This window comes from Pangasianodon hypophthalmus, chromosome 12 (assembly GCF_027358585.1).
Source record: "Pangasianodon hypophthalmus isolate fPanHyp1 chromosome 12, fPanHyp1.pri, whole genome shotgun sequence".
Lineage (NCBI taxonomy): Eukaryota > Metazoa > Chordata > Actinopteri > Siluriformes > Pangasiidae > Pangasianodon > Pangasianodon hypophthalmus.
The window spans coordinates 227,004-244,718 of NC_069721.1; the positions used below are offsets into that span (position 1 = coordinate 227,004).

Here is a 17,715-nt window from a genome sequence, read left to right on the forward strand (position 1 = left end):
AAACCATGGCACATCTCGTATTTTATCACAAGGCATTGTAGGTACGACTCTCACTTGGTTCAAGTCCAATCTCAGTAACAGCGATTTGTCACCAGTGGCACTCTTTCTCAGGAGTCACTTCTCGGCCCTCTTTGATTTATTTTTTATATCCTGTGACTTGGACAAAATTTTCAACATAGCAGAAAAGAGAGGTGTGTATGTGACTATTTTTTTTAAAATCACACTTCTACCCACTCTAGAAGGAATTCTGACCAATCCCACCTGCTCCAGAAGGAATTCTGACCAATCCCACCTGCTCCAGAAGGAATTCTTACCAATCCTATCTGCTCCAGACGGAATTCTGACCAATCCCACCTGCTCCAGACGGAATTCTGACCAATCCTATCTGCTCTAGAAGGAATTCTGACCAATCCTATCTGCTCCAGACGGAATTCAAAACAATTCCACCTGCTCTAGAAGGAATTCTGACCAATCCCACCTGCTCCAGATGGAATTCTGACCAATCCCACCTGCTCCAGATGGAATTCTGACCAATCCCACCTGCTCTAGAAGGAATTCTGACCAATCCCACCTGCTCCAGAAGGAATTCTGACCAATCCCACCTGCTCCAGAAGGAATTCTTACCAATCCTATCTGCTCCAGACGGAATTCTGACCAATCCCACCTGCTCCAGACGGAATTCTGACCAATCCTATCTGCTCTAGAAGGAATTCTGACCAATCCTATCTGCTCCAGACGGAATTCTGACCAATCCCACCTGCTCCAGAAGGAATTCTGACCAATCCCACCTGCTCCAGAAGGACTCCAAACCCACCCTGTCTGAAAGGCATTATAATCAATCCCACTGTCCCAGAAGGAATTCTGATCAATTCCACCTGGTCCCATAGGTATTATTTTGTTTGTTCCTTCCTTGTTTTGTAATGAAACTGTTTGGTTCTGTTTCCCAAAATATATATAAATAATTAGTAATTTAACCAGAGGCCCTGATCAAGATAAAGCATTTAGTGAAGACGAATGAATGAACACAGTAAATGCATCACAAGCTCCGTGCTCTTTAGTAAGCGCTTTATGCTGGTCAGGGTCGTGGTGGATCTGCAGTGTATCTGGAATCTCCTACTGGCATGTTTTTGGGACCAGAGACCAGAGAACTCAGAAGAAACCCACACAGACATTTGGATTTAAAAAAAAAAAAAAAACTCCTGGTGAAAGGTGTTATGCAGTGAGCAGAATCAGCTAAAGTGTGTGAGTGTGTGATGCCCCATGATGGACTTTTTAATGGTGTGTTCCTGCCTTGTGCATGAACACAAAGACTCACTGTAACCCTGAGCAGGACAAAGCTGAAGATAAAGAAAATCCAATCACAATGTTTTCACACTTGTTCTTACAGCCTTTTAAACATATTTATCAATACTGAGTTCTTTTCAACAGCAGCAGGCACAACAGAGGTTTGTGGACTGAATTGTGAATCTGTTTTCATCGCTTTGACACAAAAGGCACTGAATAACCTCATCTTTCCCGAATTCATTTCTCACGCAGACTCAACCGCAACAAAACTCGTATCTACAGCAATTTTTTAAACTATTCAATATGAGTTCAAAACCAAACACGACTGAACCTGACGGCATTTATTCTTATTCCTCTGCTATTTAAAAAAAATGTATTCCAAATAAATAATAACAACAATAATAATAATAATAATAATAATAATAAACCCCCTTACCCACGTGTTCTGTTTCTCCACTTGATGGTTTTGTTGTGTTGTTTGTTAGGAGTCTAAACATCAGAGAACATTTTTGGTACAAATAATTGTGATAGAGAAGCATTACACTGAACAGTGACACTGTATTGACCTGATTCAGACGAACACATCATTTGCAGGCGAATAAAAACTTTATCAACACAATTATTTGTAAAGTGCGTAAACTGAAAGACAAAATGGTGTTGATGTAAAATATTTTGTTCACATGAGAATTTGAATCAAATAGATTCAGTGCATCACTACAGCACATCTAAAGAACATCATTAGTGCTTGGTAGATATCTAATATATATATATATATATGTGTGTGTGTGTGTGTGTGTGTAGTGAGAACATACATATATTTTGTTACATTCCTGGAATAACCGTGGTTTCATTTTGGTGTGTTTTGGTCCCTGCAAAAATGTCAGAAACTAAAGCACAGAGAAGCAAACTGCAGCATTTGAGTGAATCTTTGCTAGTGTTCTGATGAATCTGAGGTGTGTGTGTGTGTGAAGTGTTCTTTAGTGTGTGTGTGTGTGTGTGTGTGTGTGTGTGTGAAGTGTTCTTGTAGTTTTAGTGTGTTTTGGATGTGAATTGCTGAGCCGAGTTGCACGCTGGTAAAGAGAACTGTGAAAGGTTTTCTGTGTGTAAAAACTGGCATTTGGGTTAAAAGCCCACATTATTATTATTATTATTATTTATTATTACGGGAATGATTGTTAAGGAGAAGTGAGTGATAGATCTCTAACTGTTTCAGAAATTTTAAGTCATGTATTTTTGCCAGTCTGTTGAAGGGTGCATGATGCAGTGTTGTGTATGTTGTGTATTGCACATTGTTGCGTATGTTGCGTTCGTTGTGTATATTACGTATGTTGTGTATGTTGTGTTTGTTGTGTTTGTTGTATATGTTGCGTATGTTGTGTTTGTTGCATATGTTGCGTATGTTGTGTATGTTGTGTATGTTGCGTATGTTGTGTCTGTTACTTATGTTGCATATGTTATGTTATGTATGTTACGTATGTGTATGTTGTGTATGTTGTGTTTGTTGCATATGTTGCGTATGTTGTGTATGTTGCGTATGTTGTGTATGTTACTTATGTTGCATATGTTATGTTATGTATGTTACATATGTGTATGTTGTGTATGTTGTGTTTGTTGCATTTGTTGATATATATGAATATATGAATTTTGCGTATGTTATGTATTGCACGTTGTTGCATTTGTTGCGTATGTTGTGTATGTTGTGTATGTTGTGTATATTGTGTATGTTGTGTATGTTGTGTATTGCACGTTGTTGTCTATGCTGCGTTTGTTGTGTATGTTGTGTATGTTGCGTATGTTGTGTATTGAACATTGTTGCATTTGTTGTGTATGTTGTGTATGTTGCATATGTTGTGTGTGTGTGTATGTTGCGTATGTTGTGTATGTGTATGTTGCGTATTGCACAATGTTGCGTATGTTGTGTAAGTTGCGTATGTTGTGTATTTTGCGTATGTTGTGTATGTCACGTATGTGTATGTTGTGTATTTTGCGTATGTTGTGTATGTCGCGTATGTGTATGTTGCGTATTTTGCGTATGTTGTGTATGTCGCGTATGTGTATGTTGCGTATTGCACATTGTTGCGTATGTTGTGTAAGTTGCGTATGTTGCGTATTTTGCGTATGTTGTGTATGTCGCGTATGTGTATGTTGTGTATGTGTATGTTGCGTATGTTGCGTATATGTATGTTCTGTATGTTGTGTATATTGCGTATTGCACATTGTTGCGTATGTTGTGTATGTTGCGTATGTTGCATATGTGCATGTTGCTTATGTTGTGTATGTTGTGTATGTTGTGTGTGTTGCGTATGTTGCGTATGTTGCATATGTGTATGTTGTGTGTGTTGCGTATGTTGCATATGTGTATGTTGCTTATGTTGTGTATGTTGTGTATGTTGTGTGTGTTGCGTATGTTGCATATGTGTATGTTGCTTATGTTGTGTATGTGGCGTATGTTGCGTATGTTGTGTATGTGTATGTTGCGTATTGCACATTGTTGCGTATGTTGTGTATTGCACATTGTTGTGTGTGTTGCGTATGTTGCGTATGTTGCATATGTGTATGTTGCGTATGTTGTGTATGTTGTGTATGTTGCATATGTGTATGTTGCGTATGTTGTGTATGTTGTGTATGTTGCATATGTGTATGTTGTCTATGTTGCGTATGTGTATGTTGCGTATGTTGTGTATGTTGTGTATTGCACATTGTTGTGTATGTTGTGTATGTTGCGTATGTTGCATACGTGTATGTTGTGTATGTTGCGTATGTTGCGTATGTTGTGTATGTGTATGTTGCGTATGTTGCTTACGTGTATGTTGCGTATGTGTATGTTGCGTATGTTGTGTATGTGTATGTTGTGTATGTTGCGTACGTGTGTGTTGTGTATGTTGTGTATTTTGCGTATGTGTATGTTGCGTATGTTGTGTATGTGTATTTTGCGTGTGTTGCGTATGTGTATGTTGCGTATGTTGTGTATGTTGTGTATGTGTATGTTGCGTATGTTGCGTATGTTGTGTGTGTTGTGTATGTGTATGTTCCGTATGTTGCGTATTGCACATTGTTGTGTGTGTTCTGTATGTTGTCTATGTTGTGTGTGTTGCGTATGTTGTGTATTTTGCGTATGTTGCGTATGTGTATGTCGTGTATGTGTGTGTTGTGTATGTTGCGTATGTTGTGTATGTTGTGTATTGCACATTGTTGTGTGTGTTGCGTATGTTGTGTATGTTGCGTATGTTGTGTATGTTGTGTGTGTTGTGTATGTTGCGTATGTTGCGTACGTTGCATGTGTGTATGTTGCGTATGTGTATTTTGCGTGTGTTGCGTATGTGTGTGTTGTGTATGTGTATTTTGTGTGTGTTGCGTATGTGTGTTGTGTATGTGTATTTTGCGTGTGTTGCGTATGTTGTGTATGTTGTGTATGTTGTGTATTGCACATTGTTGTGTTGCGTATGTGTGTGTTGTGTATGTTGTGTGTGTTGTGTACGTTGCGTATGTGTATGTCACGTGTGTTGTGTATGTTGCGTACGTTGCGTATGTGTATGTTGTGTATGTTGTGTGTGTTGTGTGTGTGTGTGTGTGTGTATGTTGCGTATGTGTATGTTGCGTATGTGTATGTTGCGTATGTGTATGTTGTGTGTGTTGTGTGTGTATGTGTGTGTTGCGTATGTGTATGTTGCGTATGTGTATGTTGTGTGTGTTGTGTGTGTTGTGTGTGTATGTGTATGTTGCGTATGTGTATGTTGTGTGTGTATGTGTGTGTTGCGTATGTGTATGTTGTGTGTGTTGTGTGTGTTGCGTATGTGTGTGTTGCGTATGTGTATGTTGTGTGTGTTGTGTGTGTATGTGTATGTTGCGTATGTGTATGTTGTGTGTGTATGTGTATGTTGCGTATGTGTGTGTTGCGTATGTGTATGTTGTGTGTGTTGTGTGTGTATGTGTATGTTGCGTATGTGTATGTTGCGTATGTGTATGTTGTGTGTGTTGTGTGTGTGTGTGTATGTTGTGTGTGTATGTGTGTGTTGCGTATGTGTATGTTGCGTATGTGTATGTTGTGTATGTGTGTGTTGCGTATGTGTGTGTTGTGTATGTGTGTGTGTTGTGTATGTGTATGTTGCGTATGTGTGTGTTGTGTGTGTATGTGTGTGTTGTGTATGTGTACGTTGCGTATGTGTGTGTTGTGTGTGTATGTGTGTGTTGTGTATGTGTACGTTGCGTATGTGTATGTTGTGTGTGTTGTGTGTGTATGTGTGTGTTGCGTATGTGTACGTTGCGTATGTGTGTGTTGTGTGTGTGTGTACGTTGCTTATGTGTATGTTGTGTGTGTTGTGTGTGTATGTGTGTTGTGTATGTGTGTGTGTATGTGTGTGTTGCGTGTGTTGTGTATGTGTGTGTTGTGTATGTTGCGTGTGTTGCGTGTGTATGTATATGTGTGTGTTGTGTGTGTTGCGTGTGTTGTGTATGTTGCGTACGTTGCGTATGTGTGTGTTGCATGTGTATGTATATGTGTGTGTAGTGTGTGTTGCGTGTGTAGTGTATGTTGCGCACGTTGCGTATGTGTGTGTTGCGTGTGTATGTATATGTGTGTGTTGTGTGTGTTGTGTGTGTAGTGTGTGTTGCGTGTGTAGTGTATGTTGCGCACGTTGCGTACGTGTGTGTGTTGTGTGTATGTGTGTATGCGTGTGTTGTGTGTGTGTTGTGTATGTTGTGTATGTTGTGTGTGTTGTGTGTGTATGTGTGTGTTGCGTATGCGTGTGTTGTGTGTGTTGTGTGTGTAGTGTGTGTTGCGTGTGTTGTGTATGTTGCGCACGTTGCGTATGTGTGTGTGTTGCGTGTGTTGTGTGTGTATGTGTGTGTTGCGTATGCGTGTGTTGCGTGTGTATGCATATGTTGTGTATGTGTGTGTTGTGTATGTTGCGTATGCGTGTGTTGCGTCTTGCCCGAAGGCTCACAGCGCAGTGCGGCTCCACGTTGGCTGTTTGCAGAAACCAGTTTAAACCGTGTGTATGTGTGTGTATGTATATGTGTGTGTTGTGTATGTTGTGTGTGTTGCGTGTGTTGTGTGTGTTGTGTGTGTTGCGTGTGTTGTGTGTGTTGTGTATGTTGTGTATGTGTGTGTTGTGTATGCATGTGTTGCGTCTTGCCGGAAGGCTCACAGCGCAGTGCGGCTCCACGTTGGCTGTTTGCAGAAACCAGTTTAAACCGTGTGTATGTGTGTGTATGTATATGTGTATGTTGTGTGTGTTGTGTGTGTTGTGTATGTTGTGTGTGTTGCGTGTGTTGTGTGTGTGTTGTGTATGTTGTGTATGTGTGTGTTGTGTGTGTTGTGTGTGTTGTGTCTTGCTGGAAGGCTCACAGCGCAGTGCGGCTCCACGTTGGCTGTTTGCAGAAACCAGTTTAAACCGTGTGTATGTGTGTGTATGTGTATGTTGTGTGTGTTGTGTGTGTTGTGTATGTTGTGTGTGTTGCGTGTGTTGTGTGTGTGTTGTGTATGTTGTGTATGTGTGTGTTGTGTGTGTTGTGTGTGTTGTGTCTTGCTGGAAGGCTCACAGCGCAGTGCGGCTCCACGTTGGCTGTTTGCAGAAACCAGTTTAAACCGTGTGTATAAACACAAACCTCCAGCCTCCAGTTCAAATGATCATCGCTGTGCAACTGATCCACCATCATTCAACAACATGGAAACCATATTTCTTTATTAAAGAATTAAGAAACTCCAAGCAGCATATTCATAAACAAAATAAGAGTCTCCCTCTGGTGTAATGTTCCAGACTGCACTGTGATCTGCACTGTGATAGACTTCTTCCTTTCTTTTCAGCTTTAAATCAAACATCATCTGGTTTTTTCCTGCAGTAGCGTGAGGGAGTCAGGGCAGTAAAAGCAGTGAGCACGCGGCCGTCCCTACGAGAAGGTCGCACATCGTCGTCTCCGCCAGCGAGCGGCGTTTCGGGGTGGAACACAGTGTAATATGATGTCGCTTTGGTTAACATTGGAAACTACTTGAACGTACACAAGATACTCAGGCTACGACCGTGATTACTGACTGATCGTGTGCAGCGCTGATGCCAGGACGTCCCCTCCACTCGAAAGCAGGAATGTCCTTATCGGACTCCGGAATGTGAGAAAGTCAGTCGAGTCTTTAGGGATAACAGCACACATATCTACAGCCTGTCCTCCACCGCCACCGATCACCGATATTAAATATGGAGCATGGAGAAAGCGCGCTTAAAGGAAACACAGACTGATCCTCAGGCTGAGGTGGAAACAAAGCAAAAACAATTACACAGTAATAGAAAAGACAAGGACTATAAGTGCAGTTACACGATTCATATCTCTGGGGAAAATCGTATTGTGATGCAGAGACAGTGCTAATCATCCGGGGACAGGACCTGCTGAACACACACACAATCGTCCTCATAAAAAAATACTTCATCATGACACAATCAGATTTTCTGCTTGCAGGACTGTACGCTCATTTCCAGTAAAAAAAAAAGAAAAGAAAATATATATCACAGCATGTATTGTTTCATACCTTTTATATTTTAGATTTGTCTTTACAGAGTTTGTGAATGATAAAACCGTTTCATCTCTTTGCAGTTTACTCTGAAGGAAAATATCTCTGTATGTTACATATGTTATATCATCACACAAATATGAAAAATAAAAGTTAGCACTATTGTCACACAATTTGCATTGATCAAGCAGCCATACATTGCTGAAAAAAAAAAAAAAAAAAGATCCAATAACAAATGAGAGATTTTTCTTAGCTTTCTCCTTTAGGAAACTTGTGCTCAAGGCCTTCCAGCCTCGCTAGACCTCACGCTGAACACGGCTCTCAGACTCGACGCTGACGCTTACGCCATCGCTAATCAAACTCGTTAAAGAGCAAAAATGAAAACAGCTGAACATCCAAACAGAGACGGTGCTCTTAGAGCCTAAAGAATGACTGTGATTGTAAACAAACGTTAAAAAAGGGGGTGCGAAATTGATTCATTAATCTTCATTGTGACTCGTAATGAACTGAAATGTGTGATAATCTAGTAACAAACTGTGGAGAGACATCTTTTTTATTTCGGCACTTAGAAAACAATCACAATGAATTTGCGTCTTTATCCATAGAGAACAAAATTTACAAAGCCATTTAAACAGTCATTTTTAAAGTCCGTTTTATAGTTTCTTTTTTTTTTGTTTGTTTTCGTTTTGTTTTTGTAACTCAACTCCAAAAATTGAGAATATTCAAAATACACTTTAACTCACTTCGCTCTTTTGTTATTTACAAATATTTACAAGAAAAGATCTTTTTTGTTGTTTTTTTTTGTATCTATATTAAAAATCTTCTCCACCCTCACGTGTGTGTTTTTTTTTTTCTTTGTTCTTTTTATACATTACAACCCCGATCGCACCGCCACGGCCCGCCTCTTCCCACAAGAGAGCTGCTCAGATGGACGTGCTATGGGTGGATTCAATGGCTTCGGGGATGGGTCCTCCTGGCACCGGGGGGTAGGGCATTGGCATGGGCGTCTTGCCGGGGCTCTGCCGGAAGAGACCCCCGTTGGGGGCCCTGTGTTTGCACTGGATGGAGGAGGGCATGGTGGAGCTGCCCAGGGGCAGGGGGAGTGCAGTGCCAGGCCCTGGTGCCAGTGTCCTGCCCACTCCATGGGCCTGCTCTGGCAGGAAGGTGCTCACGGATAGAGCCGTGCCCGCGAAATCCCGGCCAGCTTCCCGTGCCGCCTGGCCCGGCTGCATGCCACCGATGTCCAGGGCAGAGATCTCGATAGACGGCCCGGGGATCTGCTTGTGTGCCATGTCCTCGTCTATGAGACTGTTCATGCGCCGATGCACCTGCTCCAGGTTCACCTCCTTGTCCTGGAGAGGGCGAGAGAAGGAAGAGAGAAGGGAAGGGAGGGAGGTTTTCTGAGAACTCTGAAGCTCCACGCAATTCGTTTTCTCCTGCTTTCTCTTTTTGCTCTGTTTTTCTCGTTGGTCACAGTTCCACAATAAAAGGCCCAGTCAGAATAGCCTGCATAGCGTCAAATTGAGGGAGATGTATAGAATGTGCACTTTGAAATCAAATTTGGCCAGTGGGCGGGAAAATGTGTTAGCTAAGCGAGACCAGGATTAGGGATCAGTACGAAATGTGAAATAACACTGAAGCATGGATAGAAAATTAAACGAGTCAGGGGATCTGTATTTCGTAAAATCGTATCATTGGCTGATCATAAAAGCAATTTTATTTGATTACGATTAGCCTCAAGTTGGATCCAATGTTCCCGAAGATGATTTACTGAGAGCTTTTATGCTTCAGCAGTGAATTATGAGCTTGTTTATACATCGTAATGATGAATGAGTACAGACTGAGATATTAGAGTGACTTTTTCTCCTCCAAACTCTGTACATGCAGTAATTTATCCTGTACTTGTTTATTTATTCTGTTATCTTTTAAGGCCATGTCACTGAAATCTTCCTGCTGATTGGAGCGAGAAACTCACACATGTACAATTTTAATACATGATCAGTTCTAACATCTTGTTGACGAGCAGGACACAAAGCACCACAGTTACAGCCTCTGTATGTCCCTGTTCCACATTATTATATTTTCCCGGACATTTGTAGTGCGTCTGTGTTGCAGATCTGTAAGCCTGGACTGCTTATCATAGCGTAGTCAAACGGTATCGAGACCCAAACCATGTATAGTAAAAATCTACCTTTACCAACCTTTCCAACTAGTAACAAACTGAACCGGTTCACTTGGACAAGAACCAAGACGTCCCAGTTTAGAGTGTTCCGGTTATTTCCACTGATGGTGTGCACCCAAGTCAAAACCAACTCAGCTAATGAAAATGTTTCACTGGTACGAGCGTTCTTACAATGCTTACACACACACACACACACACACACACAGAGACACACAGTGCTTAGTTTACTTTTTGAATGGAACTCTGGTGTGTTCTACTCTTCAGTGTGGTTCTTTAGTCGAGTGAGAACACACTCGGGCAATCACACTCATCTCAGTCTGAGCGAGGTCTCGGTCCACTTACAATTAATCTCTAGTAAGTAAATGATTTGACTCTGAATTGACTCACTGCAGGAAGTGAATCAAACATGTTCTTTTTGTTAAACTGAGCCAAAGCACAGAGCTGTAGCGCTCCAGAAACGCCAACAACAACAAAACAACAAAAACCTTAACTAACTCTGGATTTGATACACAAAATGTTTTTTATATACACTGGATATAAAACGTTTACACACCCCTGTTAAAATAGCAGATTTTTTTCTGATGTAAATAAGACAATCAGAACTTTTTCCATCCTCAATGTGAAATTACAATGTATAAAAATTAAGTGAAAAACAATCAGAAACATTTTAGGAGAAATAGGAGAAAGAGTGAAATAGGAAAAATAGGAAAAATAAAAAAACTTGATCCAATCACATTCAATCTCATGTTTAAAAGTAATTATCATACAGCTGTCTTCAATGAAATTATTCTGATTAACCCCAAATAAAGACTGTTTCTGTAGGATTTTCCTCACATGTTCTTGGTTTCATCTGACTGCTGAAGCCGTGTTCCTCAAAGAGCGTACAAAGCCTGTACAGGATCTCACTGTGGAAAAGCATCACTCAGGAGAGGGGTATTATAGAATTTCCAAAACATTAGCTTTACCATGGAACGTTGTGAAGGCCATCACCACAGTGACATCACAGTGACATCACCAAGAACAGGACATCCCTCCAATATTTACAAAAGGACAAGACAAAAACTTACCAGGGAGGCTGCCAAGAGATATACAGTAACAATAAAGGAGCTGCAGGAACATCTGACACGTACTGATGACTCTCTGCATGTGACAGCGATCTTTCATATTCTTCACATGTCTGTGCTGTGGGGTAGACGGCTAGACTGAAGCCCTTTCTCACAAAAAACATCCAAGCTCAAATAAATCACCCCAAATCATGTGGTAAAATGTGTTATGGTCTGTCAATTCCAAAAGGTACAATAATTCCATAATTCCAAAAGGTATGTTTGGTGCAAAAAAGCCAGAAGAACACCATCCCCACGGTGAAGCATGGTGGTGGCAGCATCATGCTTTAGAGCTGCTTTTCTTCAGCCAGAACTGGGGCTTTTATCAAGTTGGAGGGAATCATGAAGAGCTACAAAAACCAGTCGATTTTAGTGCAAAACCTTCAGGTGTCTGCTAGTGAGCTGAAGAGGAAAAGGAATTTCAGCTTTCAGCAGGACAACGACCCAAAGCGCACATCCACATCAACAAACGAACGACTTCACCAAAAGAAGATCAGTGTTTCTGATTGGCCGAGCCAGAACCCAGACCTGAATCCAGCTAAACATCTGTGAGGTGACCTGAAGCAGCTGTGCACAGGAGATGGCTTTACAATCTGATGGATCAGGAATGTTTTTGTAAGAAAGAGTGAGAAAATAATGTCAAGTGAAGGAATGTTGATAGACTCTGAGCCGAAAAGACTGAGTGGTGGAATAACATCAAACGCTGCTTCAACACAGTATTAGTTTAGGGGTGTGTATACTTATGCAACTAGGTTATTGTAAGTCTTTTATTTTTCTTTTTTCCCTAAAAAGTTTCTGATTGTTTTTCACTTTATTTGTATACTTTGCAATTTCACATAAAAGGTGGGAAAAGATTTGGCGCGATTTATCTTTGTGTCATTGTTTTACTTCACGAAACCCTGCATTTTAACAGGGGTGTGTAAACTTTTTAACAGGGGTGTGTAAACTTTTTAACAGGGGTGTGTAAACTTTTTAACAGGGGTGTGTGCTTATATATATCTGCGATCATTTTATAGCTAATTATTTATTTAGCACCAGCTCCGTGCTCAGGTGAGTTCTGTGATCCATATTCACACTTGGTAAAGGATTGTTTAACTTCTCTGTATATTTCTGACCAGTGAATGAAAGAGTTTTCTGAGGACATTTTCAGCCTTACACACACCTCAGACAACATTTTTCTTTTTCTGATTTTTCTTTTTGTTTAATTATGTGCCGTCTGAATCTAAACCAAATAGCAAACGAATCAGAACAATGATTCAGACTTGACGAACAGACTAACAGATGTGATCTTGTCCCACTTTCTAATCCTTGTCTCTGGCCTTGGTTCAGTATCGGTTCCTGCGCTGTCCCGAACCCTGAACCCTCAGTGTCCACCACATCCTGACCCATTTCCCCAGTCTCCCCCAGTCATCCTTCTCCAAGCATCTCTCTATCTGCTCTACACAACTCTTATCTCCCATCCAGATCCAGATCCAGTCTCAAACACCGTCCCTGATCTCCACTCTCACTCTCCAGCTCCAGGTCCTGAAGCAAACCCCTGACCTGATTCCTCCTCCATCCAGGGATGTAATTCCTCTGACTCTGGATGTGACATTAACAGACCTGCCAACCATGAAGAGGAGTAAAGCGTAGTCCTGCCAGTCAAGTCCTTCCACAGATCACGTGTGTAAGGCAGAGACAGGTGTGTGTGTATGCAGGGTTTTACAGTAACCACCCCCTCGGAAAAAGCCTCTTGGGGGGAAAAAGCTGTCGCTCGTATATTTTATTTAAGATATAGATACTAGAAAAGTTTACATGGACATTTTCTTTCCTTACTTTCTTTCATTACTATTCAAATTATGAATTTTTTTTGGTCAAAACGGTCAGTGTTTTCCCCTTTTTCCTAAAAAAGTGCTTATTTCAGGTAAAAGATAAAAGATTCAGTGGAACTCCTAATAAATATATTTAACTGATGTTAGCTATATACATGTATAATGTTAGAGATTTTATTTCATATTAATGAACTCAAAACATTCTCCATCTCCGTTCAGAAAGCGATGCCGTGTCGGCGCATCCTTCAAGCAGGAGGACGAGTGAAGGAGAGAAAAACATTATTAATGTGAGATGGGGGAAGGGGGCGGGGCTTCCAGAGTTCAAAACACAAATATGCAGCTGTCAATCATTCCAGATTCTTACGCTGATTGGCTCATCTGCCGTTTTTATTAAAGAAAAAAGAATATCCTTTTATAACTCATAGAAGCTTACTCCGATAATAAAATGTGGAGCTCCTACACAAACTGTGGGGAGGTTGGCAGGTGTGTATGTGTGTGTGTATGTGTGTATGTGTGTGTGCGTGTGTGTGTGCGCATGTGTACGTGTTTTATTGTGTAGTTTCAACCACATCCTGCACTGTAGATGTGCATCTGCCTTCAACCTGCCTAACTGCTGCTATAGACATTACATTCTGTAGTTACACCCACATGTCTCTGGCTTCTGTGATTTACACACACACACACACACACACACACACACACACACACACACACACAGTACTCTTATTGGTTCTTGCTCTTTTGGTATTTAGCAAATATATTGTGTTTAGTGTCTAGCAGTTTAGTTGTAGAAATGAGTGTTTTTACATTCGATTGTCTTCTGAAATATCTGCTTTAGAGGGTGTATTTCAGTATGCAGTGGCTTGCATAAGTATTCACCCCTCGAACCTTTCCACATTTTGTAACATTTTGTACCTGGAACTGAAATGCACTGAATTGGGATTGTGTCATGAATCTACACAAAACCTTCCATAATACTGAAATGGGGGAAAATCAATATAGTTTACAAAATTATTTACAAATAAAAAATGATTTAGCTTCCAACAAAAAAAATGACCCTAGTATTCTCTGATCTGAGGAGACCAAAACATTTCAGCATTGGTACACAGCGCTAATCTGGCAGAAACCCACCATCTACACTGTGAAGCACGGTGGTGGTAGCATCATGCTATGTGATTGATTTTCATCAGAAGGGACAGGGAAAGTGGTCAGGGTTGAGGGAGAGAAGGATGGAGACAAATACAGGGCAATCCTAGAAGTAAACCTTGAGACTGGGGCAGAGCTTCAATATCCAACAGGTCAATGACCTTAATCAAGAACAAAAACCTGACTGTGTTACTCATTCTGATTGCGAGTCTGTGGCAAGACTCAAAAATCGCTGTTCACCAATGATGCTCTTATTCCGGTCTGACAGAGAACATCAGAAAGAGACACATCCCTGTGGTTGGGACGTGACGTAATGACGCAGGCCAACAGTTTAAGTCCACTTCAGTTCCAGTTTGTAATACTACAAAATGTGGAAAAACAAAGTTCAAGGGGGTGAATACTTACGCACAGCACTGTATATCATTACTGAAAATTATTGTCATGTTTTCGTAGGGCTGATATTGGTATAATTGAATAGCAACAACTAATCTCTAGATGAATTAAGCATTGTTAATCGAATCACAGTTCTTTCAAAAGGTCACATTGCTGTACTAGAGGAGCTAAAACAGAATAAAAGAAGGGGTATGATCACAATTCTTCCATATTTCTAATGACCCCTGTTTTTTTTTTGTTTTTTTTTCTCCCTCGCCCCGCCCCTCATACTCGACCCGTTCGGACAGCACGAGTTCTATTCTGACCTGTGTCAATAGCCTCTGTTTCATCCCAGTCTCTCTCTCTGTCTGTCCAAATGTCCTTGCTCCCCTCCGATGAAGCAGTAGCAATATCATTATATCTCAATGGATCTGAAACCCTTCTCACTCTGTAATCCTTAGTAACCTGCACAAGATCATAAACATATCAAGAAGAATAACAAAAAAAAGACGTAAAGAGAAATTTCAACTCTCCACATTGACATATAAAAGCACTGGGGGTGACTGACTACGTCTGGTTGCTTCAGTGGGTTCTGACCCATGCAAACATCCTTTTTGACCACACTTTAGTTTATGGATCCATGTCAAGCCTCTGTAGTCTACTACGTGCACTGTTCACAGTGTGTAATGCAAGAAGCACACGCTGGCCTCAAGTCATTAAAAAACAGTGGTTTGGCCGATTTGATGGATGAAGTAATCATTTAATTATGATGGCGAGTATGAACTGTTAATAATGAAACATGTTATATATTTATTTTTAAAAAATTCTATAAAAAATGACAGAGCAACAAATGTCCAAATCTCTGATATTGTCTCAGGATAATAATTTAGAAATTATTCTGTAAAGACTGTGTGAAGGAGAATAAAAAGGCTACTATGAGACGTCAGCACTTTCTACACTGCAGATTAAAAAAAAAAAGATTTTCAGTCTATAAATAAATGTAAATAAATCAGCGCTACAGTTTCTGTATAATGAGTGCACTAGTGCTGTATTAAAAATAAAATAAATGCCACAGTGAATTGGCGTGAAAGGGGGGATGTGGACGTGACGAGTAACAAAATGACGTCTTGGTGTGGGGTTTTTTTTGTTTTAAGATGGAAAGGGACCAATTTTGATTTCAGCAGAGCACACCTATAGCTGCGTGTACTGGAGTTCGACTAAGTCTGGGCTCGCGTCTGCGGCCGGATCCGTAAAGTAGAGTGTGGCAGTATCGTCAGCCCTCCCGGCCCTGTGCTCGGTCACCTCTTTGGGCTGCTCTCGCCGGCAGTGGCTGCTGCTGCTGCTCCAGAACGTCTCGAGGGCGGCCACCAGGCAGGCCAGCACGAGCCCGGCGGCCAGCACGCAGAAGACGCCGGCGAAGCTGTGCAGTTTCAACGAGCGGCCGTCGGCCGGCGCCCCCCGCTGGCTGCCCGGGTCACAGCGACCCGAACGAGGCCACCACTTCTGCTTCAACACGTCCAGGTCTCCCTTCTCCTGCAGCTCCAGGATCCTGAGGGGAAACAGCAGGAGATTTCATTGGATTTTATATGAACAGGTCATTAGTGCAGTGGCAGTCCACACTGACGGCAGGAACTAGTCCAAAATCTTTCACAAGCTGCTGTCTTCTTTGAGACGTTTTTTAGCAACTAGTTCTGTATTTAGAGTTTAACATCAAAACACACGTCAATATTTTATGTAAGGTACGCTTTCTGTATCCACTGGCTCATTCGGATTATTAATTCTTCGAGGGTGCCAGTTTTTTTTGGTGTATTGCTCTACTGGCAGCTTTTCAGCAGACCATCTCCTCTAACTTGTGTCTAGGCCTGAGACATTAAGAAATGGTGGCTTGAAACCATAAACCAATGAAGCAGATTGTATTTATTTGCTGTAGATTGCAATATGATATGGCACAAAAAGAAGACTCAATAAAACGCGAAGCCTCGTCTCCGATGCTGTCGCGTCCGAGCGCCTGTACGCAGAGAAAATCAAAAAGAACAGAAGGATTTTTATGGCCTCTTCAAGACATCGCAGATTTATTATCTCATAATGTCAGATTTATATATTGCAATTGATTTGTATTCCCTAGTCTGAGTGTATGTACATTGCTCAGAATGTGTTTCATTGTGGTTACAACAAACTTCATTTACTTATTTGTTTAAATTCATATCGCTCAAGGTTTTAGGTCAGAATGAGATATTTTAGTCAAACTCCAACGGCATGAAACAGCAGCACCATGTCGTTATTGTATCATTCTGATCATTTCTGAATTCTGTTGGAATTAAACCAGAAACCGCGGACATCAACAGGAATTTAAATTCTGTTTTTAGTTTTAATTTTGTTTTTTTACCACAGCAATGAAAAACTAATTTCTTTACCTCAGTACAAAAAGTAAAAGTAAAGCTGCTGCTCACATGGCCGTGGATTTCTGATCTCCTTATGGCTGTTTTATTTTTGTAGTTTTCTATAGGTTTCATTCCCAAACCTGAAATTTAAGAAATGCGGCTGAATTAATGTTTTAATCCACGCAGGCCGCGACGTGCTTCATTCATGTGCCTGGAGCTTCATTCTGCACTCTCTCACTATAAGTAAATAAATATATGGAGCACACTGTCTGTGTGTATTATCAGTGTATATAATCAGATAATGTTTATTAGCCAGATGACGTGATCTTAGTGCACACACAGTGCATCAGGTTTAAAATGTTATAACGGTGCATCAGGTTTAAAATGTTATAACGCTTCAGTGAGCTTTAAACGTTTCATTTCTTTTCAACGCTGTGTCATTTCACATTTAAACACACACACAGAGCAAAAATAAAGAGGGCCGAGAGACGACACCCTCCGTGGTGTTCAACAGCCAGAGACTTGTTGAGGCTGTAAAAGGTCCTGATCAGCTCCCCGGAATTAATAGATTCACTCGTTTCGCCGAATATTTGAGCTGTGAAAATGACCAAAGTACACATCTCTAAGTTCCACCAGCAAATGGATAAATGTAAATAACTGTGCGTAATTCTTCTTCAAGTGTAAATGAATTTAAAGATTTGGAGTCGCACACAAAAGGAAATTAAAATCAAACAAATGGAGATGTTTAATTAGAGGCTTTAGAGAAAAAAAACCACAGAGAGTGAGACTGTACGCTATCTTTATCAGCTGCTAGCGTGTGAAAGCGCCAAGCAATTTCCAGGCTGGAGAGAGGAACACGGTGAATCATTAGAGCGAGCTGCAGATAAATGGGAACAACGTGGGAATGGAGGATGATGGGACAGAAAGGCGGAAA

The 17,715-nt window shown here is 41.0% G+C and overlaps 1 protein-coding gene across 2 annotated transcripts in view; it reads right to left on the reverse strand.

Annotated features, from left to right (window-relative positions):
- Nucleotides 1–6,951: 6,951 nt before the first annotated feature.
- Nucleotides 6,952–17,715, reverse strand: part of grid1b (glutamate receptor, ionotropic, delta 1b) — a 284,479-nt gene continuing 273,715 nt past the window's right edge. Inside the window, exons 15-17 of one of the 2 annotated variants that reach the window (XM_034309227.2) lie at nt 15,703–15,949; nt 14,727–14,865; nt 6,952–9,138 (exon numbers count right to left, since the gene is read on the reverse strand). In XM_034309227.2, the coding sequence (XP_034165118.2) occupies nt 8,735–9,138; nt 14,727–14,865; nt 15,703–15,949 (790 nt within the window). In that variant the 3' untranslated portion in view covers nt 6,952–8,734. The remainder of the gene's footprint in view (nt 9,139–14,726; nt 14,866–15,702; nt 15,950–17,715) is intronic. The other variant, XM_034309228.2, reaches the window with a different exon arrangement.